This window comes from Tursiops truncatus, chromosome 1 (assembly GCF_011762595.2).
Source record: "Tursiops truncatus isolate mTurTru1 chromosome 1, mTurTru1.mat.Y, whole genome shotgun sequence".
In the NCBI taxonomy this organism is placed as follows: domain Eukaryota; kingdom Metazoa; phylum Chordata; class Mammalia; order Artiodactyla; family Delphinidae; genus Tursiops; species Tursiops truncatus.
The window spans coordinates 67,088,785-67,116,342 of record NC_047034.1 but is presented as its reverse complement, the minus strand read 5'-3'; the positions used below and the strand labels follow the sequence as shown (position 1 = coordinate 67,116,342).

The 27,558-nt window shown below is 37.7% G+C and overlaps 1 protein-coding gene across 6 annotated transcripts in view; it reads left to right on the top strand.

Moving 5' to 3' along the window:
- The window catches only part of ATF6 (activating transcription factor 6), a 220,152-nt gene that overhangs the window by 156,722 nt on the left and 35,872 nt on the right, over window positions 1-27,558 (top strand). For all 6 annotated transcript variants that reach the window (XM_033855948.2, XM_073805156.1, XM_033855941.2 and 3 more), the window contains one exon: window positions 10,454-10,538. In XM_033855948.2, the coding sequence (XP_033711839.1) occupies window positions 10,454-10,538 (85 nt within the window). The remainder of the gene's footprint in view (window positions 1-10,453; window positions 10,539-27,558) is intronic.

Genomic DNA, 27,558 nt, shown 5'->3' with positions numbered 1-27,558 from the left:
ATGCTCTAGTTGCCGGAGAGCTGGGAGAGAGGCTGTGTCTCATTGCTTCAGGCTTCTGTAGTTGGAGATATTCCCTTCACAAAAATGCACTCAGTGGTGATACCAACAAATAGAAAAGCTATTGGAATGCTGGATAGCCAAACCAACAGCTAGTACTATAAGAACTAAGTACAAAATCTTAAAGATTAGGGAAACTAATTTGAAATTCACATGACCAAAATGAAAATTATTTAATAAGCTCAGGAATGTAATCCATGGCTTGCCTTACCAATATTAAATATCAAGAGTATCGAATTAAAAACTTGGCTTTGATCTCTCCTGCTTTGTACCTTATAGTATAGGCCCTTCAATGTCCTCTCTCCCAAGTCTCTGGGCCCCTATAACCTACACTGGGATTCACGATGGCAGCCTGGTCAAACTAAATGGAGGCAACACTACTGAACCTACTAGTAGGAGCACATTTCTGGGGATGAGATTAGTCTCAGCTAGACCTGGATGGATATTAGGGGAGGGGAAAGAGAAAAATACCACTCTGCAGAAGAGCAAATTGGGTTGAGGCTAGGGGAAAAGTGCTTTGGGCCACAGCAGAAGCTGAGTGGCTGGGCCAGGCCAGGGATTGGGTGGGGTAGGAGACATTATCGGTGGAGGGAAGAAGAGAAAGGCATGTGTTGCACAGATAGTGGCTGCCCAAATTCTTCAAGTAACTAGGCCTGTGACATTTTTTTTTTTTTTTTTTTGGTACTGGGATTTAACTTGATTTTTAAAGGTGCTTCCCTGCCAGAAGACCATTATGAAGTCTCCCCACAGAGGAAAAGACCCTTTATCTGTGTAATTCAAATAAAACTAGACTTTTTTGCTTGCACTTTTAAAAGACTAATTTTGGCATAGTGACACATCCAAAAGAAATACAAATCCCAAACTTCCAAAACTTGATAAGTAATGTAGCTCTTTAATGGAGTCTACTGAAGCTACTTTAAAGGGAATATTAAACAACAGCAAAATGTCCCCATTGCCCCCCCCCCCCCACACACACACACAGAGTCACTGCCCCAGTCTCTCTTCTGTCACACAAAGGCCGCAGCTCAAATTATAACAGCGCTTTCATTCCTAGGCTCAGGAGTTTGGATCAGTTTGTAAGTGCCTGTCACCCTCGGTTTCCTTTATTCAGCAGTGGAACGGTGGCTCTCCACTACGAGGTGGAAAGGAATAAACCCAAACAGCAGTGTCAGTGCCCATGCTCATGTTACCTGTTGCACTTCCTCAGGGACTTCTCTGACCTCAAACTTTTGAATGCTTTGTTTAAAAAAGAATTACCAAACACTTCTAATAGTGCTTTCTATGTGCCAAGTCACTATTCCAAGTGCTTTAAAGTATTAACTTGTTTAATCTTTATGAACAATCCATGCAATAGGTATTGTTACTGTCCCCATTTTACTGATGAGAAAACGAAGGCACAGAGACATTAAGGAACTTGGTTTAGATCCTACAGCTAGAGATTAAGTGGTAGAGGCAGAATTCAAACCCAGGCAGTACAGGTCCAGAGTCCATGCTCATTATCTCTATCTGTGTCATGCTGGCCAGTGCTTGTAAATCAGCGTCCTGGAATGGTTTGCATTAGAGTCACCAGGGATACTTGTTAAAAATGCAATATTTTGGCCCACCTCAGACTTACCATGCCAGATTTTTTTATTTTTTTAGGGAGTAGAGTGCCTGGGTATTTATATTGTAAAGTTCTGCAGGTGATTCTCTGTATCCTTTGTTAAGAACTTCTGTTTCAAAAGGACTTAGTACTGTCACCGTGTTCACTTCTGATCCTGGCTTCCTTTGAGCATAAGATTAAATGCTTTCAGAGGGATACCTTACTATTGCAGAACTTAAAATTTATACTATTGTACCATAGTTGTCTTTTTAAACCATTTCTACCTGAAATTTAGTTGAAATCCTTTCTTAGAACAATATTTGACCAATGAAAACAAAATTTTCACTCATTTTCCACAAATGCATTTAAATGCAAAGATTCACTTGGAAACTGAGAACATGCTGTTCCGTTTATGATGAGAATGAAGAGAACTGTAATAGGTTCTAGAAAGTATACCCTATGGGATATGAAAAGAGAACTCTGAATTATGGAATAGGTCTATATAGTATCATACCTCCATCCTTAGCAAGGATTGCAGCTGGCAATACAGCTCAGCTTCTAGTGTGAGCAGGTGTTCAGTCTGGCTATTTTGCTAACCTGAGATCTCAAGAGAAATTTTGTCCACTAAGGTAGATCAATCAGATTATTGCAGATTATGGACTAATATTTTAAGGGCATTAAAAGCAATTTAAGGGACATACTTTTTTTTTTTCCACTTTGTAGTTTGTCTTGTCAAGTCCAATCTTTCCTAAAGTGTTCTTTATGGCTATTTCACAGTCCTCCCTATTTCTTTGTGTGAAACCAAGATCAGAACTGCTTTGGAAAGAAAAGGATCAAGATCTGTAGTGAAGACTGGGGAAATATCCAGACACTGAGAGTCAGGCAAGGAGAGATACCTTTAGAAATATAGATTAAGTAGGACCCCTCTTCCTCCACCTCTAGGAGGTTGTAGAATCACTGATATGAAGGAATCAGCTAGAATAATATCTCCCCGTGTTCCCGTCCCCTGCTTACACACCTAGGGTATTTGAGACTACTCTTGTACAACTTTACCCCATTCCTAGAGCCTCTGCCTAGAACTTTAAAAAATCATTTTTGGGGGGCCTCAACATTTTCCCCATTTTTTCCAACAAAAAGTAAAGTAATTCTCTTTGATATCAATATCTAACTTTTTCCTTGAAGTGTTTCCTAATTAATCTCTTTTTTCAGAAAACTTGTTGACTCAGTTTGCTATAGCCTCAGACCCTCCCTCTGTCCCTTCCCCATGCTTTGCTTTGGTAGCATATCTGTAGGATGCAATTTAATTCTCAGGAAATTCACTTCCTGCCAGTAGTCCTGAGTAAAGTCAGTTTTTAAAATGAAACATCTTATAAACATTATGTCTGACAAACTCTCATATGGTTAACCTCTATGCATTTAGTGTTTGATCTTTTTCCTTAATAAGACATTTTTCGGATTGCCCCACTCTCGGCACTCAACAAATGATGATTGACAACAAGTTTCAGGAATCCTAATGTATTTTTCCTAAATCACACACGGTCCGGCCTTTGAAGAAGCCCTGTATTATAGCTGACAAAGTTTTGAAATTTGATGAGCTCAAATTATTGAATGAAGTAATAGGAAGTATAGAGTCAAAAACTTCCTAGCCCTCTACCTGTCCAAAGCACGTAACCAACATTTTGTCTAAGAGCTTTCTTCAGGGAAAACAATCCTACCCAGGTTTATAAACACTTTCCCTGAAACTCTCATCAAGAGATAGGAGTGATTTGGAGGCTACTGTCTTATCCTTGGGAAAGTTTACAAGGACTTGTTTTGACCATGAAACTCAAAATTAATTCTGGGTTTGAAAAAGAGACATATATAACTGTTAGGTTGAACCTTATTAAATTACTGAGATTTTTTTTGATATATAAAAATATGCATTTATGTAAACATTATTTCTCAACTTAATGCAGTTTATAACATTTAAAAATCAGTATTTAATTGCAAATGATTTGTCCTTCATGCCAGCAATACAAAGTGTTGCATTAGTACCACCGAAACCAAAGGAATTGGCGAGTCCAGTACATCTTTTCTCAGTTTTCCACTCCTGTGTCTTGAGTGGAACATAACTGAGATCAAATTGTGGTTCTGTACAGTCTAGGTTTAAAGTAGGTGTCAGTTTTCGATAATAACAAGCCAGGGCGGTGAGAGCTGCCTCAACACCCCGGCAGCCCCCAGGAGGTGTCTGGTGGCTCCCATGGTAGAGGAAACGGCAAGAGCGTGTGCATGGTCTTTGAAAAGATGTTTGATGGCTTTGTTTTCAGCAGCGTCTCCCAATAGTGTGGAAGTAGCATGTGCATTGATATAGGATATCTCTTCAGGTTGTACACCTGCATCTTTTATGGCAGCAGCCATACATCTGCACCTGGCCTCCTGCGGCCTGCGCAGCCGCGGTCCCCTGAAATTACTGAGATTTGACTCACAAAAATGACAGTTTTGTATGGTTCAGTCATACACTTTTTTGTGTGAATAAAAGGGGAGTTCAAAATCAGCTGGGCAGTTCTGGGGGCTTCCTATAGAGTTTGATATGAGAACCATCTCTTAAACTTGAGTTTGTACTTACTAGAATTTCAAGCTAATTTTTCCTCTGGTGACCTTGCCTGCATTATCAAATTTGAATTTAGTGTCAAAATTTTCCTCCTGTCAAAATGTGAACCTTGGCTCACTCTTGGGCCATCTGTTGTGCACCAATAGTTTTGATTTATTCTGCCTCTGGCTGACGTGTGCTAATGGTGCAGACGCAAACTTTACATTTCCTTTTATTGGTCTGTAGTTTTATTGCATACATTAGTGGCACAAATACTGCATTCATATAGCTATTTCTATTAACTGTTTCTACTTTGGGGATGAGTAATGTACTTTGCCTATGTTTTTACTATGATGTGAAGTCCTACATCATAGACATTTTAATAGGCTTTTAAATGATTACACTATACTTAATTTTACTACCTCTAATTTTTTTTTTTTTTTGCAATTCTTATTTTCAGGATATGTCCCTATGTGTGTCTGTGTATTTAAATGATTTCAAATTTTCTGATTGCTTTTGCTTTTTAATTGCTTTAAATGAAGGGACACATTTGGTTTCTGATCAACAATTAGTATAACTACTAGAAATTAACATTAGTTCAGAATATTGTGAATCTGATAAATAACTGTGAAAGGCCTACTTTTAATTACTACTTTGACCTTCTTATTTTATTTTTTGTGTGTGGTACACGGGCCTCTCACTGTTGTGGCCTCTCCCTTTGTGGAGCGCAGGCTCCGGAGGCACAGGCTCCGCGGCCACGGCTCATGGGCCCAGCCGCTCCGCGGCATGTGGGATCTTCCCGGACCGGGGCACGAACCCATGTCCCCTGCATCGGCAGGCAGACTCTCAACCACTGTGCCACCAGGGAAGCCCTGAACTTCTTATTTTAAAGATTTGATGTGCTCTTCAATTTGTTTGGCGGTTTGAAAGATACTTGGTAAGATAAATGAGGTAGAGTGATAGAACACAAAAGTTCTCTAGGGTAGGAACATAGATCAGAGAAAATTTAATACAAAGCTATTTTTCAAATGAGGATAGATGCTCTTTTTATTTTTGGTCTGGTTTTAACAGTTTTCTATGTTGGAAAACCAACCCCATCTATGTAATCCAGTGTATATGGATGAAATATAAAATATTAAGAGGCTATTGTTATTAATGTGGACCTGATTTGCAAAACTTTTTTTTTTAAATAATGTGTTATATCTTCCTAAATTTTATTTATTTATTTTTGGCTGTGTTGGGTCTTCGTTTCTGTGCGAGGGCTTTCTTTAGTTGTGGCAAGCGGAGTCCACTGTTCATTGCAGTGCGCGGGCCTCTCACTATTGCGGCCTCTCTTGTTGCGGAGCACAGGCTCCAGACGCGCAGGCTCAGTAGTTGTGGCTCACAGGCCTAGTTGCTCCGCGGCATGTGGGATCTTCCCAGACCAGGGCTCGAACCCGTGTCCCCTGCATTAGCAGGCGGATTCTCAACCACTGCGCCACCAGGGAAGCCCTGCATAACTTTTTGACATGTTGATCTAAGTGATCTAAGTGAAAGCTGCTTAGTGTCAGAAGTGCCACCTGTTGCAGATTGAGTTTCCTTCATTCCTACAGGACATCATTAGATATTAAGGACCTTCTTTCCTATCAAAAATAAAGGACTCCAGGGACTTCCCTGGTGGCGCAGTGGTTAAGAATCTGCTTGCCAATGTAGAGACACGAGTTCGAGCCCTGGTCCGGGAAGATCCCACATGACACAGGGCAACTAAGCCCATGTGCCACAACTACTGACCCTGCGTTCTAGAGCCCATGAGCACGACTACTGAGCCCACGTGCCACAACTACTGAAGCCCGCGGGCCTAGAGCCTGTGCTTCACAGCAAGAGAAGCCACCACAATGAGAAGCCGGCACACTGCAATGAAGAGTAGGCCCTGCTTGCCGCAACTAGAGAAAAGCCCACACGCAGCAATGCAGACCCAACGCAGCCAAAAATAAATAAAAATTTTAAAAAAGCATAAATAAATAAATAAATAAATAACTCCAGCCTTGAGTCAGAGTTTCCTAATATAGGAAAAGCTGTTTTACCTAGTACAGCAGAGACTAGTGGGTAATCTGTTAATTAACAAAATTGGTTAAAGCAGGGGATCATTTTTTTTTTAAGATGTATATGTATCTTATTTTGTTTCAGTTAATTATATAAATGTGCATTCATTTGCCACGTTTTGAGGTAGGGCCAATTCCTTTTGGGTCCAGATCTACTAAAGTTCCATGTTGTCTTTCTTGCAATAAACTATACTCACAGTGCTCTCTTTTCACGCTGTATCTTATCAGTTACATAGTAGTTTATTAAATTATACAATTAGTAACAAATGCAATTAGCAAAAGTAGTTTTGGCAAAATACAAAAACTAGTCATGAATGTTCAGTGTGCTAGGGGCATCAGTCAGTAAGTTTTAGAGGGGAGTGGGAAGGGTCATTTAACCTAGTGAGTTAGTTTAAGTTAAGGTCAGTTTCTATTCTACACAGATATGTAGAATCAACATTTGGCATAACTTAGTAGGACCTCAGTTTTATTGTGTTTTACCATCATAACCTCCAGCTGAGCAAAATGTGGTCCTGTTCTTTTGATAAGTTAATCTCCATTGCTTTAGCTGTCTTAAAAAGAGAAGAAACAGATAACTTCGGATGCTGTATTATGCACTAATATTTTGTCTTTTTCTAACAAAGTGCTTGGAAGAGGGGATTGGGAGACCTGTATGAAAATAGTGTATTTTCTCACGCACAATATTGTGTAACATTGGAAAACTGATGCTTCATTCTCATAGTGAAATGTTTTGGTGTTTTCCCACCAGTGTTTCTCTAACTTCCTCTGGGAATAAAAATAACAAAGCTTTGATTATAATATTTGTGCACATAGTTTCCTCCCTGAAGATAACCCTTGGTATCTCAGTCCTATAAAGGCTTTTTAGGAGTCCGTTTGAAGATATCGTAAAGTTAGTAACATAGTTTTGAATGACAGTGACAAAATATGTCATATTTATCTCTATGGCAACATCTTTTTTTTCTACTTTTCCTTTTTATTTTTAAGTAGCTTCACCTTTGTTGCAGTTGGATTATATTAACTGACTTAATAGGAAAGAAAGAGTTTTGTTCAGATTCATCTAATTGTACCTGTATTTTTCCAGGATTGAATTTCCTATACAGGTTCTTTAATAAATAAGTAATGGGGGGGGTAATATTAAGAATAACAATATCAGATAATATCAGATAACAAATGTGGGTTTTGGAATGCTGTCAAAAAAAGAGTAAAGCTGTCTCTGATTACTTTAACCCTTATTGAGATTTCTCTTGAGTAAATACCATTAGTATTATTTCACAAATTTATAATATAACAAGTAATCAGGGTTGTGTTTAGCTACGAGTGACAGAAAATCCAAAATAATAGTGGCTTGGACAAATTAGAATTTTGCTTCTCTCTCATGTGAAGTTCTGGAGATCTTACGGTAGCTCCTTGATCGTCAGGATCACTAGCTCCTTTATGTTATTGGTCCATAAATCTCAGATTGCAGTTTCCATCTCATGGTCCAAGATGGCTACTCCAGTTCTAGCAGTCATACCTGCATTCTAGCTAGCAGGGAAGAGAAAAGGGAAGGAGGAAGGTTGCCTTCCACCATCACCACCTTGACAAAGTTTCGTGCACCCTTTCTCCTTAAGTCTATTGACCAGAACTTGAATGTATGGCTTCATTTGGTTGCAAAGGAATATAGTCCTTTTTCTGAGTGGCTTTGTGCCCAACTAAATGCCATTAGAAATGGAAGGTCCTATTTCTATTCTAATGTTATAGAAGGGAAAGCAGATATTGAGCACAAATGACTGTTCCTGCCACAATTAGCATTCTTTCCCTAACAAAATAAAAGCTTGAATTTATGTTCTTTAAAAGAAACTATCGTCTGTAGCACAGTGCTGAGTACGTGGCAGGTCACTATGCTCGGTAAATTTTTTTTAATGAATGGTACGAAGTCAATAAATACTTGTTGACTGGCTCCTTTTCTCTGGAGATGTCACTGTTAGGATTAGTTCAATGCCATAAAAAGTGAAATGAACATAGTTGGAGAGAAAAAATGATTGATGATTCATTGTTATGGCAAGAAACATTTAACTTGAGGAAGAGAAAGTAAATGTTAAATGAAACAACTACGCTGTCCCAGGCATGTGTGTGTACAAATTATTTTTTAATATAAAATAAGCACAATTAGAGTTTGTAGTATACCAGCTTTGATTCCCTGCCGTTCTAACCTGTAGGCCTCTTGGTAAACAAGCACTTTAAATTATAGGTTTTCCTCCCATTTTGCAAACCTTTAATAATTAGAGGTAAGGCAGGTTAACTGTAATAGTTTTTATGCATTCAAGATGTGATTCTTCTTTTTCACAAATAATAATGTGATTTTTGGTTTTCTGCTGCAAAAGTAACTGCTTCGTTTGAAATTTAATGAAGAAAGTAGGAGGCATTATGTTTGGAAAATCGTAAGATCTTAGCAGGAAACTCAGCTTTAAGTCTGAGCCTGACCTTAACCCATGACCAATGGAATCTAAGTGTGTTTATTTTTACAGTAGCCTTAATTTGGGGCTTGTAAGTTTGTTGGTTTGTTTTCTCATTCAATTTTGGGGATCCTGAAGCAGTATTTTAATTATAGGAGTTTAGCCATTTATAATTTTCATGGCATGAAGATCAGCATGTTTTGTTTTGTCTTGGCTATCATGTTATCTTACTCTCAGAAACATGTGATCTTTGTGTCTAACAATGCACTTACAAAGAAACGTCTCATGCTGCAAGGCTGGAATTCTAAAAGAACAATTTCACTCATCTTTTCCCCTCTTTTTAAAACAACACGTATGTTCTCTTGGAGATGTTGCCTTCAATTAGACAAAGCACAAGCAGTTACTGCAAATGTTTTCTGTACAGCTCTGTTCATGTACATTAATTTCAATTTGTTTTTCACAGATTTTTTTCTTAGCTTTGTCGATACTTATATTTCATAATCACATTGACTTTGAATTAAGTTGCATTGAATTTTTATCACTCTCAGCTATGTCAAATCGTACTTTTTGATGAGTCCTTCCATATAGCAAGTTTGTTGAATGAACGAGAAACGAACAAGAAAAGAAAGCAAGAGGGGTTAGACTGTGTGTCAGCTTTATCTCAGTTTAATCATGCTCCCTTAAAGGGAAACATTTCTATATATATACTTTTTTCTTTTTTTCCTTTTTGCTGTGACAATTCCCATGTTTTTGCTAGGAAAAAGAGGAGTTATTGAAAACAGTAGTTAATATCAAAGTCATTAAGTCATTTATAATCAGCGTTGGAATACCTACAGATGTGTTTATCTTTTCCAAAACACTCATACTACCCTGTTTTTGATGCCAAACTCTTCTTGGCTCATTCTTATTGCAGTATTTGTGTGGTTGGAAACTAGAAACCTCAGATGCCCTGGGTCATTTATAGATGATCAAAGGTTGGCAATATCACATTTAGAATTATATAGTTATGCTAGACATGCACTTGTAATTTTTTAACCCTTCCACTACGCTGTATAGTTTTTAAGGGCAAGAACTATGTATCTTCTTCAGTATATACCTGTTGCTTACCAAAAGAAAAGTCTAACACTGGCTGCTTCAAAGGAAGAAGAGGAGGCTAAGCAGGCAAGGCTCTCGGCCTTGGCCTTGCTTCAGTGAGAATCTCTTTTATGTGTCAGTAATTTGGGGTCAGAATTCTTTTTTGGGGGTGAGGGGAATGTTCCTCTTCTTTAAAAAAGAAGTTTGAAAATGACTCTATTAGATAACTTCAGTGTCTTGTGACCTTATCTAGTGTAGCCTCCTCATTTTACAGGACTGGAAACAGACCAAGATCATACAGCTATTCAGCGGCAGAGCTAGAATTAAAATCCCTCTGTTCTGACTGCTTGACCAATACTCTTTATAGTATACTGCAGCATATATGTTATCAGAACCTAGGAATATTCTAAGAATACTATTGATACGTAGTACCTGGTAATGATAGTCATTCAGTAATTCATAATGTTTATTGCGTTATGAATGAATGAATCGTAAAATGGTTTGTAGTTAATTACCCCCAAAGCCAGGTTCAAATAAAAACTGTCATTTTTTTATGATTGCGATGAAATGTTGACATCCTGAGAACTCTGAATTTGACTTGTTATAGGACTAAGCCAATTATTATGAGTGACAACTTGTTCTTTGTTAATCTTAGGATCACCTGCTGCTACCAGCTACCACCCATAACAAGACTACAAGACCAAAGATGTCAATTGTATTACCAGCAATAAACATAAATGGTAAGTTGGAATTTTGGTTTATGAACGACATGCAATTGCTTTGTTTAACCTAGATTCTCTGGATTAACTAAAAGACACAAAATGTTCACTTGGTTAGTTATATGTCCATGCATTAATTCTGAAACATTTTCCCACTGTTTTCACAAAATATTATTTTTAAATTCTTGTGCTCTTTTAAAAAGTAAAGGATTTAATTTAAAGTTGCTTTTTAAATTACTATATTTTTAAAAGAAAAAATCATTCTCTTTTATTTACAAAATTGGAAAAGTTAACATCTTTACTGATCTATACACTTGTTGTCTGGGGCCTTTCTGGTAATACATGATGTATAAGAAGTCCCTGCTGTGTTCTGAGAGTGAATTTGTAAGTTAGGTTGTTGGAACTCAAAGCAGTTTCCTATATCACATAAATGGTGATATGATTCCCAGACCAAACCTAAGAAGCCTATTTATATTTAATCCGTAATACTGATGAATTTGATATTGATAGTATTACTATTGCATTTTGTTCCCCCACTAGTTCTGGGTATTAGATAAAATACAAATAATACCATTAATACTTTGAGAGTATCCAAAGATGTTAAGGCATAGCGTACTTGCTTAGAGTCTAGGAGGAAAAGTAAGACGAGCACAGAAATCACTGTATCCCAAAGAGAACGTCCCATAAGGAATAAAGAAAGTACGAAAGAAATTTAGTAAAGAAGAGATTACTTCCAGCTGGGTTCTTCATGGAAAAGAGAAATCGCTCACTCCCAATACCAGCTGTGTGTCGTAAATGAGCACAGTGTATATTGCTGGCTGATTACTTCCTCTGACACGTCATATTAGGCTCTAATGAAACTAGGAGAATTGGCTATCCTTCTCAAGTCCATTTATCTGGTGTAATAGAACTACTGGTAAATTTTCTGTCTAGTAATGGGAACCTTATAGTTTAATGAGTAAGACGAAAATGAAAAGCCCTTTAACCTGCAGTTGAACCAATCCACATTCTGATTGATGATCATGATTAAGCCACCAAATACAGTTATAAAACAAAACACTGGGATTCTACATAAACTCCAATAAAATTTAGTCTTAGAGAAAAAGTATTAGATATTCATTGTACATATTAAGACCATAGAGGACTATAGAATTTCAGTTAGCTGTATATAGACAGCTTATTAGAAATGCTTAGGAGGCAACGTTATAGACACAAAATAAAACTTTTTTTTGTTAAAGCATAAAAGAATTATGACATTTTCTTAGTCTTACAAAGACAACAAATTTTTTAAAGAAACAAACTATAACATTGAGACGAACTTATCTTCCTTCAATAAAGGCGTACCTCTGAAGCTTTCATGGAGCAATCATATTACAACTTCAAGTGGAACAGTATATTTCAAAGTGTACTATATTATACTCCAAAGAATATACTTAGGGAATATTATTAATCTTATTCCATAGGTACCTAGGTTTCTCTGCTTGAACCGTAATAGATTTTAACTTCTGGTCAGCTTATGCTCAGAAAGGCTATTGTCTAAGCTTCAACAAGGCAGAATTCACTTAACTTTGTTGTTCTGATCTCAGATTCTTATAAAATAAAACCAGGCATTCTCTTGCGTAACACTGAACTATCCGTTTGTATTAAGCCAAGAACAATAAGATGCTGTTTGATTCTGATTTTCTTGGCCAGGGGACTAATTTTTGAAAATGAGCCTTTTCATGGATTTGAAAAATACAATAATTAAAGGATCATTTCCTTTTTAATCTTGTTTGGGTTTCTTTGTAAATAAGTTTTGTTTTCCTTTTTAGGATATAGTATACTATTAGAAAATTTAAAGTTCAAATTCAGGAAATACTGATTGAATATATACCATGTGTTCAGTCCTGTGCTGCATCCTCAGCCTCTTTTCTGAACCATCTCTTCACCTTCTTGCTCTAACTGGGGCTACTTTTCAAATTAGAGCTTGATTTTTCCTCCCCACCTCATATACCTCTGAGCCTGCAGATGGGGTGGGTAGTATCTTTGCTCCCCACTACAACTTCCAAATGACCTCTCCTTTTTTCTTCGGTCTTCCTAACATCTTTCAAGTTTACAACACTCCACCTACCCTTCTTTGTTGCTGTCTTCTATCCCACCTTCACTGATGACTCTCCACCACTGCTTTTGTCAGCTCTTTGTAAAACTTCAGCATCCACACAGAGGACTCATCCAGCACTCTGGCCTCTTTAGATCCAGTCACCTTTTATTTCTGCACTACCTCAGCCTCCCATCCACACAGTCATACTCTAGACCGTATCATCATCCGTAATGGCACTCCATTTGTAATCTCCTCTTCAGGCATCTCCCTCTGACTCTTACTTACTCTCCTACTGTAATACCCACACTCCAGCTGGGTATCTCTGACCTCACAGATCTCCAGTCCGCTGACCCTGCCACTTTTTCTGTGTCCATTACATCCATCATGGCCATACACCCCTCCTTACTCAGCCTACATTCCATGTCCCATACTATCACCACTCTCTTGCAAACTACCCTCCTGGCTCCTCTTTTCTTAGGTCCCACTTGCCTGTAAAAATCCCACCCTAGTTAAGCCCAGCTATCCTCTTTATGCCTGCTCTCAAGCAGCTGAAAATTGCTACAAAATATCATCCAGTCAGGACAAGTAGATTCACTTCAAATTTATGACCGTGAATTCCGAAGGGGCATTCAGTACTGCATGTCAGGAATAAAGACGCAGACATAGAGAATGGACTTGAGGACGCGGGGAGGGGGAAGGGTAAGCTGGGACGAAGTGAGAGAAGTAGCACGGACATATATACACTATCAAATGTAAAGTAGATAGCTAGTGGGACGCAGCTGCATAGCACAGGGAGATCAGCTCGGTGCTTTGTGACCACCTAGAGGGGTGGCATAGGGAGGATGGGAGGGAGATGCAAGAGGGAGGAGATATGGGAACATATGTATAACTGATTCACTTTGTTATAAAGCAGAAACTAACACACCATTGTAAAGCAATTATACTCCGATAAAGATGCTAAAAAAAAACCAACCTCTTGTCATTGCTAGTAAATTCACTTGCCTTCCATCTGAAACAAGAATTTCTCACCTTCTCTTCTCAAATATCCAACATCCCCTCTCCTCACCCCCTCAGCTGATGAACTCACCCAAATGCTACATTGAGAAAATAGATGTGATTGTATAAGAGCTACTTTATCTTTCTGGTACCAGCTGCATCTACACCCACAAACTCTGCCTTCCTTCCTATTGCACTGGGAGAAAAGTATCTTCCATGGAGTTCTAAATCCCAACTTTGCTACTTATTGGATAAGTATAGTTGGGCAAGTTAATTAACTTTTCTGTACTTGGCTTCCTGTAAAAGGAGATATTACTAATACCTTCCTCTTAGATTTGTGTGTGAATTAAATGAGCAAAAATGCTTTAAATAGTGCCTAGCTGTTAGGTTAGTCACTGTTACCACCTTTGTCATTGTCATCATCATCACCCTTATCTAAGGTGACTCCTTCCTTTTGGATTGTGCATTCCAGTCCTTCTCACAGTTTCAAAGACTTTGCTCCCGCATTTTTAGTCTTTCTATCCTGAATGATCAGTTTCTTCGCTACTGGATCATCCCCATCAACGTACAAAATGTCTTAGTATTCCTTTTGGTGTAGGGAGACTTTCTTAATTCCACGTTCTGTTTCTCTGCTCCCCTTCATAGCAAAGCTCTTGAAAGAGTTACCTGCACTCGTTGCCTCCATTTGCTTATCTCCCATTCTCTCCTCTGCCCACTCTTACCTAGCTTTTGCCCCTACTGAAATGCTCTTGCTGCAAAAGGGCCACCAATGACCAGTATCTTGCCAAAGCCAAAGGTCATGTCTTCATTCTCATCTTACCTGACCTCTTAACAGTATTTGACATGGTTGACTATTCCCTCTTGTTTTCAGTCCTCCAATTTTTATTTTTAAAAACTTCAAATCTACAGAAAAGTTGAAAGATGAGTACAGTGAGTATATGGAGAACCTTTACCGAGATTTCACCAATTGTTGACATTTTTCCGCATTTGCTCCATTTTTATCTATTTATCTGTTTACAATCACATGTGTTTTTTTCTGAACCATTTGAGAGTTAGTTGCAGACATTTTAACACTTCACCTGTAAATACTTGAATATGCATCTCCTAAAAAAAGGATGTTCTCCTGTGTAAGCACAATAAAATGACCACACCAAAGTTTAACACTGATACAATAGAGTTTAATATAGTATCCATATTCAAATTTCCACATTTGCCCCCAAATATTCTTTATAGCTTTTGGGGGGAGGGATTCAGAATCCAGTCCAAGGTCATACATGGCATCTACTTGTCACACCTCTTTAGTCTCCTTTCATCTAGAACAGCTCTTCTGCCCTTTTTAGAATTGTTTTGCATGACATACATTTTTTTAGAAATCAGATTTATTGAGGTATAATGTACACACAATCAAAATCACCAATTTTATGTGTACAGTTTAATGAGTTTTGACAAATGGAAACAGTTGTGAAACCACCACTTCAATCATGATATCAACATTTGCACTACTTCAGAAAGTTCCTTTGTGCCCCTTCGCAGTCAGTCACCTCAAGTTCATTTTTGATATTCCCTCTTTTGAAACACTTTATTTTGTAGGCTTTTATGATACCACAGCTTGTCTAGTTTTCCTCCTGTATCTCCTTCTCGGTCAGCTTAGCCAGCTCCTCCTCCTCTGTGAGGACAGGAATGTTGTTTCTTATGTTTGCACTTATGACCATAACCTCAGCACCTAGAGCAATGTCTGGCGCAGGAAACACTGCAGGATGTTCACCTCTGTTACTTTATGTAATGCTCAGCTGCCAGCTAAGTATTATCTTCATTTTATAGATGAAGATGTTAAAGCTTATGGAAGTAAGTCATACCATTTATTCAACTACTACATAATGGAGAGCCAGGATCTAAATACATTGTATAACATATATTTTGATCAATCATTATATTGTTAATGAAATCAATATTAAAGACGAATGTGCAAATATTAAAAATATTTGGACTCCAGAATTTCAGATAGACTTTTATACCACTTTGTGCCTGTGGTATAAAGGTTAAGCGCATTTATTGAGAGCAGTATAATTCAATGTAATATAATGTTTTGGATTTGATAGGCACATGTTTGTTGAATGACAGAATAAGTGAGGTAAATGTTATTTGGTCATTACTTTGTGGTCACTTGAAAGACTTTACTATTTTAACTCTTTGATTAAAAACAGTTGGCAAGCACAGTTTAGTCTAATCTTTTCAAATATAAAATAATTAAAATATGTACTAGGTTACCTTTCTGCCACATTATTTTAAAAATTTGGAATTCACAGTAAAGAGTGAATTGAAATTATTAACCTCCTTTTAACAATTGTTCTACAAAGGAAAACACATGTGAAAAACTCAACTGTAGAACTCTCCAAGATTCAGAGATAGATTCCTTTGACTTATTAGGTGATGAATTTGACAAGCTGTAATATAATTATATCATTTATAATCTGAAGAGTATAAGTTACACGGGCTCAAAAACGTTTGAGCATCTGTTTATTTGAGCAAAGTCATTGTGAGGACATCCCTAGTATCAAAGTTTTTCATCCTGAGTAATATGAGGACTTGAGGAAGTTGAATAAAATATATTTTCTGCCATTTCTGAATTCAAAAGTTACGTGTAACTTGGAAAGAAAAAATGAGTTGTGGGTTTGATCCCTCTCTCTGACTTAAGTGGAGCCTGCAGAATTTTGGAGAGGGTGTAGAGGACATAAAGTCAGATTTTATTGAGCAACTGGATTTTGTAGTATCCTGGATAGGGATATTTGGGAAGAGGAATTTGATTTTCCAATTTTAGCAAAGTAAATTAGATTGCCAGGTCAATGGCTGGCCTTAAACTATAATGTATAATGATACTACTTTGTGGTTCTGAGCTGTGGAAAAAAGTCTATATAAAGAAATAGCTAAAGAGAGTAGGATATGGGTGTGAAATTAATGCCATTTAGAAAATACTAGTCACATCATTCTGTGTTCTCCATGCCGTATTTAATTTTTGTAGCTTATTACTCTTCATTTTGAATTATCTTTATTATTTAATTTCCTTTGTCTCATAAGAGAGTTGAAAACAGGTTACTGAAGCTGTAAGAAAGAAAGTCTTTCTTTGAGGAAGTCTTCACACTGAAGATTATTGAAGTAAAATGAAATTCTAGGTATACTTTAAAAAAGCTTTTAAACAAATGATTGCAGATGGATGGCAGAGCAGTTGGTGATGAATTAAAAGCTATTGCTATTTTTTTGAAAAGGATTCTGGAAGGTCTCCTTGTATACCGTAAGTCAACATTTCCTGCTTTTAAATTATTTCCACTCATAGTAAATCTGCTCATTTCCTTTCTTTCACTCTTTTTTTCTTTTTTGATTCTCTTTATAAAAATTAATTAATTAATTAATTAACGGTTACGTTGGGTCTTTGTTGCTGCGCGCGGGCTTTCTCTAGTTGCGGCGAGCGGGGGCTACTCTTCATTGAGGTGCGTGGGCTCCTCATTGTGGTGGCTTTTCTTGTTGCGGGGCACGGGCTCTAGGCACGCGGGCTTCAGTAGTTGTGGCACGTGGGCTCAGTAGTTGTGGCTTGTGGGCTCTAGAGCACAGGCTCAGTAGTGGCGCACGGGCTTAGTTGCTCCGCGGCATGTGGGATCTTCCCGGACCAGAGCTCGAACCCGTGTCCCCTGCACTGGCAGGTGGATTCTTAACCACTGTGCCACCAGGGGTATCCCCACCTTTCTTTCACTCTTGATAAGTAATTCAACAAAATAGAACATAGAAGAAAGAAGAATTTTTTTAATGGTAGCTACTTGGTAGATATCTTTTATCAGGGAATGAACACAGCTGTTAGCAGATACGTTTCACAGTTTGACCAGTGCTTTTGTTGATTTGGTTTTACTGTTCTCCTTCCCTCTGTATGCCATGTAGCTAAGTTAATGTTGTAGGTGAGTAATAAAAATAAAACTGCAACTCTACTTCTACCCTATCATTATTAAGGGTCCGAGTAGGTGAAGTTATGACTACAAGGCTAAACTGTAATTATATTTAATCTCAAAATAATTTCCACGTAAAGAAAATCTAGGAGACGTCACTAACAATGAAACATCTTTTTAGTTGGAGAGGGTATAACAGAAGGGCAGGAAGCAAACCAACCAAATAAATGGATTGGTTTTAATAATGAGACTGTTGATACAACTGCTTTTGATAATCACTTTCATAGAAGTGCTATCCCAAAGAAAGTATATTTGGAAACTGTCCTATTTTAGACTTGTTCTGCTCAAGCAGGCTGGTTGCCCAAGAGAGTTGTGCCTGAAAGTTGTGCCTTTTCTTCTTATATATTCATTTCTCCTTAAAGGCCTACAGGCTATTTATTTTTTTAGATATATTTACAATTTTGCATTTTCACTGCAGTTCATTCCATTTCAGTGTTATGTAATTGTATCTAATTGAGTAAATGGAGTCGTCTCTTGAAACCATGTTTCAATTTTTTTAAAATGCATTATCAAATTGTTCTCTCGCTTTTGACTCACTATTAAAACCACTAGTAAAATTCCCATACTGAGAATTTCTACTAAGGAAGGGAGAGAAATCACACTATTCACCTGAAAAAAAAAGAAGTTTTTTCTCTCAAAATATATACAGAGATCTGTTAATTCTGTATTATACAGTAATAACTGACAAGGAAAATGATGAGCATTAAATAACATTTACTATACTATGATAAGCAATACCTTTGTAAAGACCTAACTTTACCTTTTGAGCCACAGATTGAGTTGGCAGTTTTCTAGTGAGAAGACAGTCACCTAAGGTAGACAGAGTATGACTCCAGTTGTCTTTAGAATTTGGGTAAAATTTGGCTCAATTCCTTAGGTCCCTTTTTAGCTCATAGCATCCACTGATGCTAAGTTACCAAGTGGATCTAGACCAACAGTGATGACTTAGATCAGTTCTAAACCATAAACAATATGCTGATTGGTTTTTTAAAAGAGAGATCAATTAGGTACTGGGTGGTTATAAATCTCAATGCCTATGGTATAGGATCAACAATTAGAGGAATATGATAGACGGTAAAATCTTGGTGACTAACGTAATTTGGTACCTTTTTTCTAGCAGGTTTTATGTCTATAAATTTCTAGCAGACTTTATGTCTCATTGGATATAAACTGTGTCACATTCTTATGCCTAGCTTCAAGGGAGGCTCAGAAATGTAATGTTTTAACTAGGCACATTGTGATCTGAAAAGTATGTGGACTTCGCTTAGTATGGAAATAATGGATATTGTGGACAAACTAGCATCTGCTGCTTGCTGCAGCACTCCATCATGTGCTGTGTTGGGATTGAGCAAGGTGTCTAGGAGGATACAGTAAAGAGAGGATTCATGTTGAGGAGAGATGAGGAATAAGTGTTTATTACATGGGATACAGTTATATGATTTAGGTCATTAATGAGTTAAGGAAGTGACTTTAAGCTATCGAATTTTAAGAAAACACTATAAAAGCTCTATTAAAAGACTGTTGATCTGGCTGAGGTCTGTAAATAGAAAAAAAAAATAAGAGGGAAGCTGAGCTAGGAAGAAGGGGAGGGTAAATTGAAGCTTCAGAGAAGATGAGTTAGGAGACATTGCAGCAATCTTGGGGTGAGGTCATTAAAGGCCTGGAATGGAAAGAAAAGAAAATGTCCAAAGAAATGTAAAGGAAAAATCTACAGTGCTTGGCAACTGAAGGAGAGAGAAGTACAAGCTGATTCCATGATCTTGAAATAGCTGTCTTATTGCTGTTTCTTGCCACCCTCATTTCCTCTGGTTGGCTTTATTTCCCTTTTACTTCTTGAAGTCATCAGGGTATCTGTTTTTAACTCCTTCCAAACCATTAGGTTATTCCTACTTAGTATAGCCTCTTCTGAACCCTCTTCTACAAAGTAAATCTGAAAATAGATTTTTTAAATAGAAGAAAACCATGATTAATGGTATATCTGCCTTTATGTACTTGGAATACTTATCACTTTGTGAAAAATGATTATTATTTTGATGATTTATTGGCAGTTGTACAGGTAATTTTTTTCCATGAGTAGTTTGTCTTTTTTGTATGTAATTTACTAATCAACCATTTAATCTATTGGAGCTTTCACAGGACTTCAGAGGTTTAAATTAGACCAGTTTGCACTGCATCTTCCAGGATATTAGGACTTCCTTGACCCAAAGGAGCTTATTGCCAAGCCCACTGTACCTAACTGACCTTCAGAGTCCTGTTAGCTTCAGTGAGATCACTTTTACTCTTTCTCCCTTGTGACAAAAATCTGTTTCTACTCAAACAGATGGTTTCGCTTTCAACTAATAAAAACTACAGATCAGCATCTATTTAGCCAAAAAAATTGGTTTGAACCTCCTACTGACTGTCCAAAATCTGAAATATTTCTTATTTACACATATTGAACTCAGAATGGATTTATCTGGGAAATTACTGGAAAATTAAGAACCTTGTAAGTGTGTCAGAAGATTGAGCCATTTCACATAATCTCAAGTTTCTGTTTTTCAGAAGACCTGCTTAACAAGCACAGGTTCAACTCCTCTGTGTGTTCTCTTTTGCAAGGATACCAATTGGAAGCACTAGGTATCATAACTTTCTATGCAGCGTTGCACTGTTCTTTTAGCATTTGCATGGTAAATTCTTTGATATTTAAGACATAAGCTGAGGACAGGGTGATAGGCCAGCATCATCTCAGGGATATACATGTCAAAGACATTGTAATTTTTGTTCACACTGGGAAATACTCCTCCTTTGGGGCTTTTGCAAATAAAGGTTAGAGAGTCTGAAGAAATCTGTATTTCATTTTTCTGAATCCAGATGTTGAAATTGAAAATACGGATACAGATATTAGAGTTAATTAGAGAGAACTTTTGCTTTGGGGATCTTGAGTATGTCAGGCAAGAGTAGCCTTTGAACTCAACCAGATATCCATAGAGATATTTTCCTCCAGATTTATTACAGATTTTATAGAAACAAATGCATGCCTTAAACATAAGATTTAGATTAAATAATGAGACAGATGAACTATAAAATAGTTCGTTGCTAGGAGCAGAGTTGTTAGGAAGGCCATATAGATAGACTCTTTGAGGATATCTAAAGCCCATCTCTTTGTTCTCATTCTGCTTACTATGTAGGACAGAACCTTGTGGGAAATGTGATCTACTTGGCATCACTACAGTATAGATTAGCACAAAGAAAGACACATTAATATTCATGTATTCAAGCCATAAAATATCAGGGTTTAAAAGGCTTTAGTACAAAGTCATACATGCTAACTCCCTTCCAGTGTTTGGATTCCCTTTTGCAGCGCTTTGCTCAGTGGCCAACAAGTTTAGAAGCAGTCACCTCCTGGGATGAAGACTACCTGCTTTAAATAGCCCTGGCAGTTTGCGAATTGTTTCTTTTCTGTCTCTTCCTTACTCTACCCATAAATCTACAGGATTAAATATAAACTATTTCTTCTACATGACAGACCTGTAGCTATTTATACACTGTGTACCCTCTGAGTCCTCACATACCAAGGCCTTCCAGTTTTCAGAAGCTATTCTTGTGACCTGGGTTCAAGGTGCTCCATTCTGGTCATTCTCCTCTGAATGGGCTCTGCTTTTCCCACCTCTTTTAAAGAGACTGTGAATGCTGAGCATAATGGAGTATCTCCAGATTCTATACAGACGCTCCCCCATTTACAAATGTGCGACTTCACGATTTTTTGACTTCAAGATGGTACAAAAGTGATATGCGTTCAGTAGAAATCATACTTCAGATTTTGAATTTTGATTTTTCCCCCAGCCTAGTGATATTGGTGATGTAATACTCTTGTGATGCTGGGCAGCAGCAGCTCCCAGCCAACCACGTGATCATGAGGGTAAACAACTGACACACTTACAGCCATTCTGTACCCATACAGCCATTCTGTTTTTCACTTTCAGTACAGTAGTCAATAAATTAGATGAGATATTCAACACTTTATTATAAAATAGGCTTTGTGTCAGATGATTTTGCCCAACTGTAGGCTAATATAAGTGTTGTAAGCACATTTAAGGTAAACTAGGCTAAACTGTGATGTTTAGTAGATTAAGTGTATTAAATGCATTTTTGACTTATATTTTCAATTTACAATGGGTTTATTGGAATGCAGCTTCATTGTATGTTGAGTACGATTTGTATAGTATATTTCTATTTGTGAAACCACAGTGTTTTTTTCCAGTTACATCAGGCATTGTGCTTTCTGTCAAATATAGTTCATGACTCTTTTCACATATATTACTACCAAGTCATGTCTCCATTTTGCTTGCTGATTTTGATTTTTGGACTAAAGTTTAGGACTGTGTTTTTATCCTGATTTAACATCTTTTGGATAGAGTTTTTTCTTAAATCACCTACTCAGCAGACATTTAGGAAATGCTCTCCTAAAACCATAGAATAAGTTTGGGGCCCCTCCCCCACCTTATCTGCCCAGAAAACTCTGAACTCCCTTATTTTTGTAACATTCATATCATTTGTAATCAGTTGTTCATTGTCTAACTTCCCTGCTAAATTGTAGTCTCCCTTAAGGTTAGGGACCTTGTTTGTTTTAATATTTTTTGTTATTCCTAATGCCTTACAAAAATAAGTGCCTAACACATAGTAGGTGCTCAAATTTTTTTTTGTCAAATTGAATTAAATATATAAAGCATATATACAAGCCAGGCACTTGTATAGAGTATCCGAGAAAAAAATATAATTAATTAAATAAATACACACACACAGAGTGATACTTGCTGGGTCTTGAAGGATAAGTAGGATTGGCCAAGTGGATGAGATATTCTAGGCAGAGGGAACAGTATTAATAGTGGTATCAGAAAAAGGAAAATACTTAGCCAACTTGGGGGATTGAAGTAGGATTAAAGAACACAGGAACTGAGGTGTAGAAGAAGCTAGAGGGGACGGCAGAAGCCAGTTTGTGAAGGCCTTGCATGACATGGTATGGAGTTTTGAATATCCTAACAATAATAGGGAGCTACTAAAATTTTTTGAGCAGTGGAGAGGCACAAATAGACTCATGTTTCAAATATTTCCCTTACAGCCGTGGAAAGGATGAATTAGAGGGGCTGATGCTTTTACAGGGACGACAGTTAGGAAGTTATAATCATCTAGGTAAGAAGGAAGTGATGAGTACTTCATATAAAAAAAGGATGCCAGATAGATAGATAGGTAGGTAGGTAGGTAGAACCTGCAAACCTAGCAGTCTGAAAAAACAGACATTGATTATTTCACACAGTTTCTGAAGGTCAGGAATCTGGGAGCAGGGTGGTTCTGGCTCCAGGTCTCTCCTGAGGTTGCAGTCAAGCTGCTGGTGGAGATGAAGACTTGCCTGGGGCTGAAGGATCTGCTTCCGAGCTCACTCACTGTTGGTAGGAGGCTGCAGCTTCTCTATGTGGGCCTCTCCCTGGGGCTTCCCTCCAAGTAAGTTATGCATGAGAGTGAGAAAGTGAGCAAGTGAGAGAGCTCCCAAGAGAGCAGTCAGTCTTTTAAACTTAATCATGGAGGTGACATGCCATCAGTTCTGCTGCATGCTGCTAGTTACATAGACTGACCCTGGTTCATTGTAGCAGGGAACTACAAAAGGGTGTGAATACCAGGAAGTGGGGATCATTGAGGATCATATTGAGGCTGCTTACCACACTGGCGTATGACAGTGTATAAAGAGTAAGTCTAGAACTCAGGAGTATTTTGATGGTTTACGGAGATAAGAGGACAAAATATTTCATATAGAAACTATCCTATTTAGTCATTCCTCCCAGTTTCCTACTACCTAGGGCAGGTAAAGGAAGCATTTGCTTGCCTGAAATGTAAGATAGGACCCCACTGTAAATGTTAAATAATGGTTACTTTGCAATAATTGCTTAGTTTTACACTATAAGATATAATAGTCTTGTTCCATATTTGTTTTATAGTGTCATATAATTGCAGTTCAGATTTACAGATATTCAGTGCATAGCACTATGCTAAGCAATGTACAAATTTCAAAAGAACTCTAAGATGTGATTTATGCCTTCAGAGAGCTAATAATCTTTCTGGGAAGCAGGACATATGTAGATCATAGAGAATCTTAGAACTGAAAGAAAACTTAGTGACAGTTTAGCACAACAGCTACATGATACAGGTAAGAAAACAGTTTGAAGGAGGCAAATGGCTGATCCAACCCAGCTACTAATGGAGCTGTAACCAGAGCCCAGATCTTCAGATTCCCAGACACAGCACTTTAGTTAAATGTGAAAGGTAATTTATTTATACCACTGAGGGCATTCTTTGAGAACATAAACCATTTTTATATTCCAAGCAAAATGACTTAATATTTGACATGGAAGAGATGAGACATAAATATCTTAGAAAACATTTTTATCTTTTCTTAAAAGACCAATTCACTTTGTCACTGATTACTATATGACTTTGAGCTAAATTATAATACATTAGTAAACCTAGAGAAAATAATTAGCAGTGTCACACACCTTACCGTTTATTGAAGCAGGGACCACCCCAATTGACAGTGAGATGTTTACGTAAATTTTCCCATATTAAAATGATAATATCCAGGGTTAAATAAATAAAGTAAGAATTATGGTATAAATCATGAGTAAAAATAGTATGTAAGTATGAGCTAAACTGTTAGAATAATGAGAGGGTAAAAATAAATAAAATTAAGCATTTATAAGATTTATTCAGCATATATCACAGATTAAAATATTTTGGAATTTTTTTTCCCAAACAAAATGCTTTTTGACATAGATTTGCGTGTGCTACTAAATAGTTTAAATTGCAAATTCAGGTTTAGTTCCTCCCTTTTTTTGAGTACCCACCATGTATATTAAGCATATTTGTAGGTTCTTTAACATATATAGTTGCATCTGGTCCTCACACAGTCTCCACGGTATAATTTTATCCCTATTTTACAGCTGAAATGGCTGAGAAGTTAAGAGAACCATAACTGAACTTTCTGAATAGTCCTTGCAGTATATTTCCTTTAGCCCAAGCACTGGCTCCTACTTCGACTAAGTGAAAACAGTAGAACTAAATGCCAGTTTATGTTACCATAATTTCAGAGTAACAGCTACTGTGTTTATGTTCCAGTCATCTATAAATATTTAGGATTAAGCACATAATTTTGTATGATGGCCAACAAAAAGATGAAGTATTTATGTTCATAATAAGATAGACATGCTCACAAACTAGTTCCCCCGAATTTCCATGATAAGCCAGAAAGACTTTTTCACCAATATACTGAAATGTGAAGAAACAAATTGAGAAACTGTAAGTTCCAGCTTTCTTGGCATCATACATTTACCTAATTAAAGCACTTTTTAAATAAATTCATTCCATCCAAATTTAGCAAACACTGATTTCAAAGTTTGCTTGTTTTTTCCATGGTGTTTAAACATACAAAAGCCTTGTTTTACATTTTCTAGTAAGTAAGTGTTAGTCATTTCCCTAACGTAGTCTGTCCCAGACCAACAGATCAGTTCTACATTCAAAATAAAACATGTCATTTAATAGTAAAAATAAACAGTCTGTCTGCTCACTATTGAATTTACTGTCTACATTTCTATAGATGTGGCCATGTATCTTCCCAGGAAAACAGGCTTATACTCAGATTAAGATAGTTAGAAAGTTCCATTAGAAGAGCTAGGCTATGAACATAAAAAAATCTCCTGCCCCCTACTCTGAGTTTGGTTAATTGAGCTGTTCTCACACATTTTAGCAAATGTACTATCCTGTTGGTGCTTTCTTTTCCCTTTTATCCCAGGGAGCCTCATTCAGCATGCAGTTAATCAGTTAAGTACTACCTTTGTAAATAGTCAGTTCAATTCCACATTTATTAAGGCTCGACATTATCTTATGAGCTGAGAAATACTGTTTAATATAAAAACTACACATAGGGACTTCCCTGGTGGTCCAGCAGTTAACACTCTGCACTCCCAATGCAGGGGGCCCGGATTCGATCCCTGGTCAGGGAAATAAATCCCGCATGCTGCAACCAAAGATCGCACACACCCGGCACAGCCAAATAGATAAATAAATATTTTTAAAACCCCAAAAAAACTACATACAGTGCCTGCCCCAGATAAACTCACAATAGAGTGTTTTTTTCCTTTTTTCCTTTTCTTTTCTTTGTTTTTTTGTTTGTTTTTTACGTTTAGTCATCATTTTTCTTAGTTTCAAGTAACAGAAATTAACTCTGGGTAACTTAAGCAGAATTTCTAGGAGAACCAGAGAATCAGACTTGGAGGTCCCTTAAACAAAAACAAAGCCCCAAATTACACCACAGAGCTGGTCATAGAGCATAGCTTGCACCATTGAGATCACTGATTTCCTAACTCTGCTTCCAGAACCAGTGCCACAGCTGGCTCTTGATGCTACTAGATACTACTGCTTCCAGGGCCATCACCCTCTCCAGAAGAGTCTTCATAGCCACAGCTTCTTTGCAGTCTGGAGCTGGTGCATCTTGTAGGCAATGTCTAGGTCACATGCCCACACCCTAGTTACAAGGAGGTCTGAGAAATAAAGTATCTGGTACCGTACTGAAAAGAACCTATGATTCTCCTTTCCTGTGGCTTTCTCCTTTAGTTCTCGCAGAGAACACTAACAACACTCCTGGTCACCAAATGTATGGGATTTTCCCCAACACCAGGTTAATTCTCCACAACACCAGCTGGGTGTCCTACAATTTAACTCAATTCTGACACTGTCTACTTGGAAATAGTGTCACATCCCACAGGTTAAGGGATTGGTACCACAAGGCTGCTCCCACCCCAGTTCAGATGCCAATTGCAATTAGTAGGCCCCCCAGGTTACCCACAACTTCTGTCCAACTGGGCTACAAATTAGAGATTCCCATGACCCCCTTCTCGGGTCCAATTAACTTGCTAGGATGGCTCACAGAAATCAGAGAAACACTTATGTTTACCAGTTTGTTAAAGGATATGATAAAGGACACAAATGAACAGCCAAATGAAGAGATCCATAGGGCGAGGTCTAGGAGGGTCCCGAGCACAGGAGCTTCTGTCCGCAAGGAATTGGGATACATCACCCTCCCATTTCATGGATGTGTTCACCAGCCTGGAAGCTTTCCAGACCCCATACTATTGGGATTTTTATGGAGGCTTCATGCATAACATAGGCATGGTGATCGATCATTAACTCCATTTTCAGTCCTTTTCCCTTCTCAAGAGAATGGGGGGCAGGGCTGAAAATTCCAAACTTCTCATCATGGCTTGGTCTTTCCGGTGACCATCCCTAATCCAGGAGCCATCCAGGAGCTAATCCAGAGTGGCCTCATTAGGACAAAAGACACTCCTGTCACCTAGTAAAAGGTTTCAGGAGTCTTGTGTCAGGAACCAAGGTCAAAGACCAAATATTAGAACAAAAGGTGCTCTAGTGCTTTTATCACTTAAGAAATTCCAAGGGTTTCAGGAGCTCTGTGCCAGGAACCGGGGGCAGAGACCAATATATATTTTCTATTATCTCACAGGAACTTAAACTTATACAGTGGGAGGTAAGCTCTGCCTCATAAGATAGGAGATTCTCTAAACCTACGATGATAGTTAGATGCTAAATGAGCAAAAACTTCTATCAGCTATGTTTTGGATAATCAGAGAAGGTTAAACACAGGAGGTGTGAAGAAGGAAACAATAACCAAAGGAGAAATATAGTGAGTTTGACCTTACTTCATATCATTAAACTAAAAAGAACCCAAAAAACTGTTTTCCTAAACCATTTGATAAAACTCATTAAATGGAACTCTAGGTGATAACTGATATTCTCAGAAGTTAATAAGGTCCTAAAGAATGTAACTCCACTTGAGGTCCATTATCTCTGTGCAGATGCAGGAGCTGTCATCTCTTTGGAAAGGGTTAGCCTCAGCATAATGCCCAGGAAAACAACCCACACTTAGAGCCAAAAC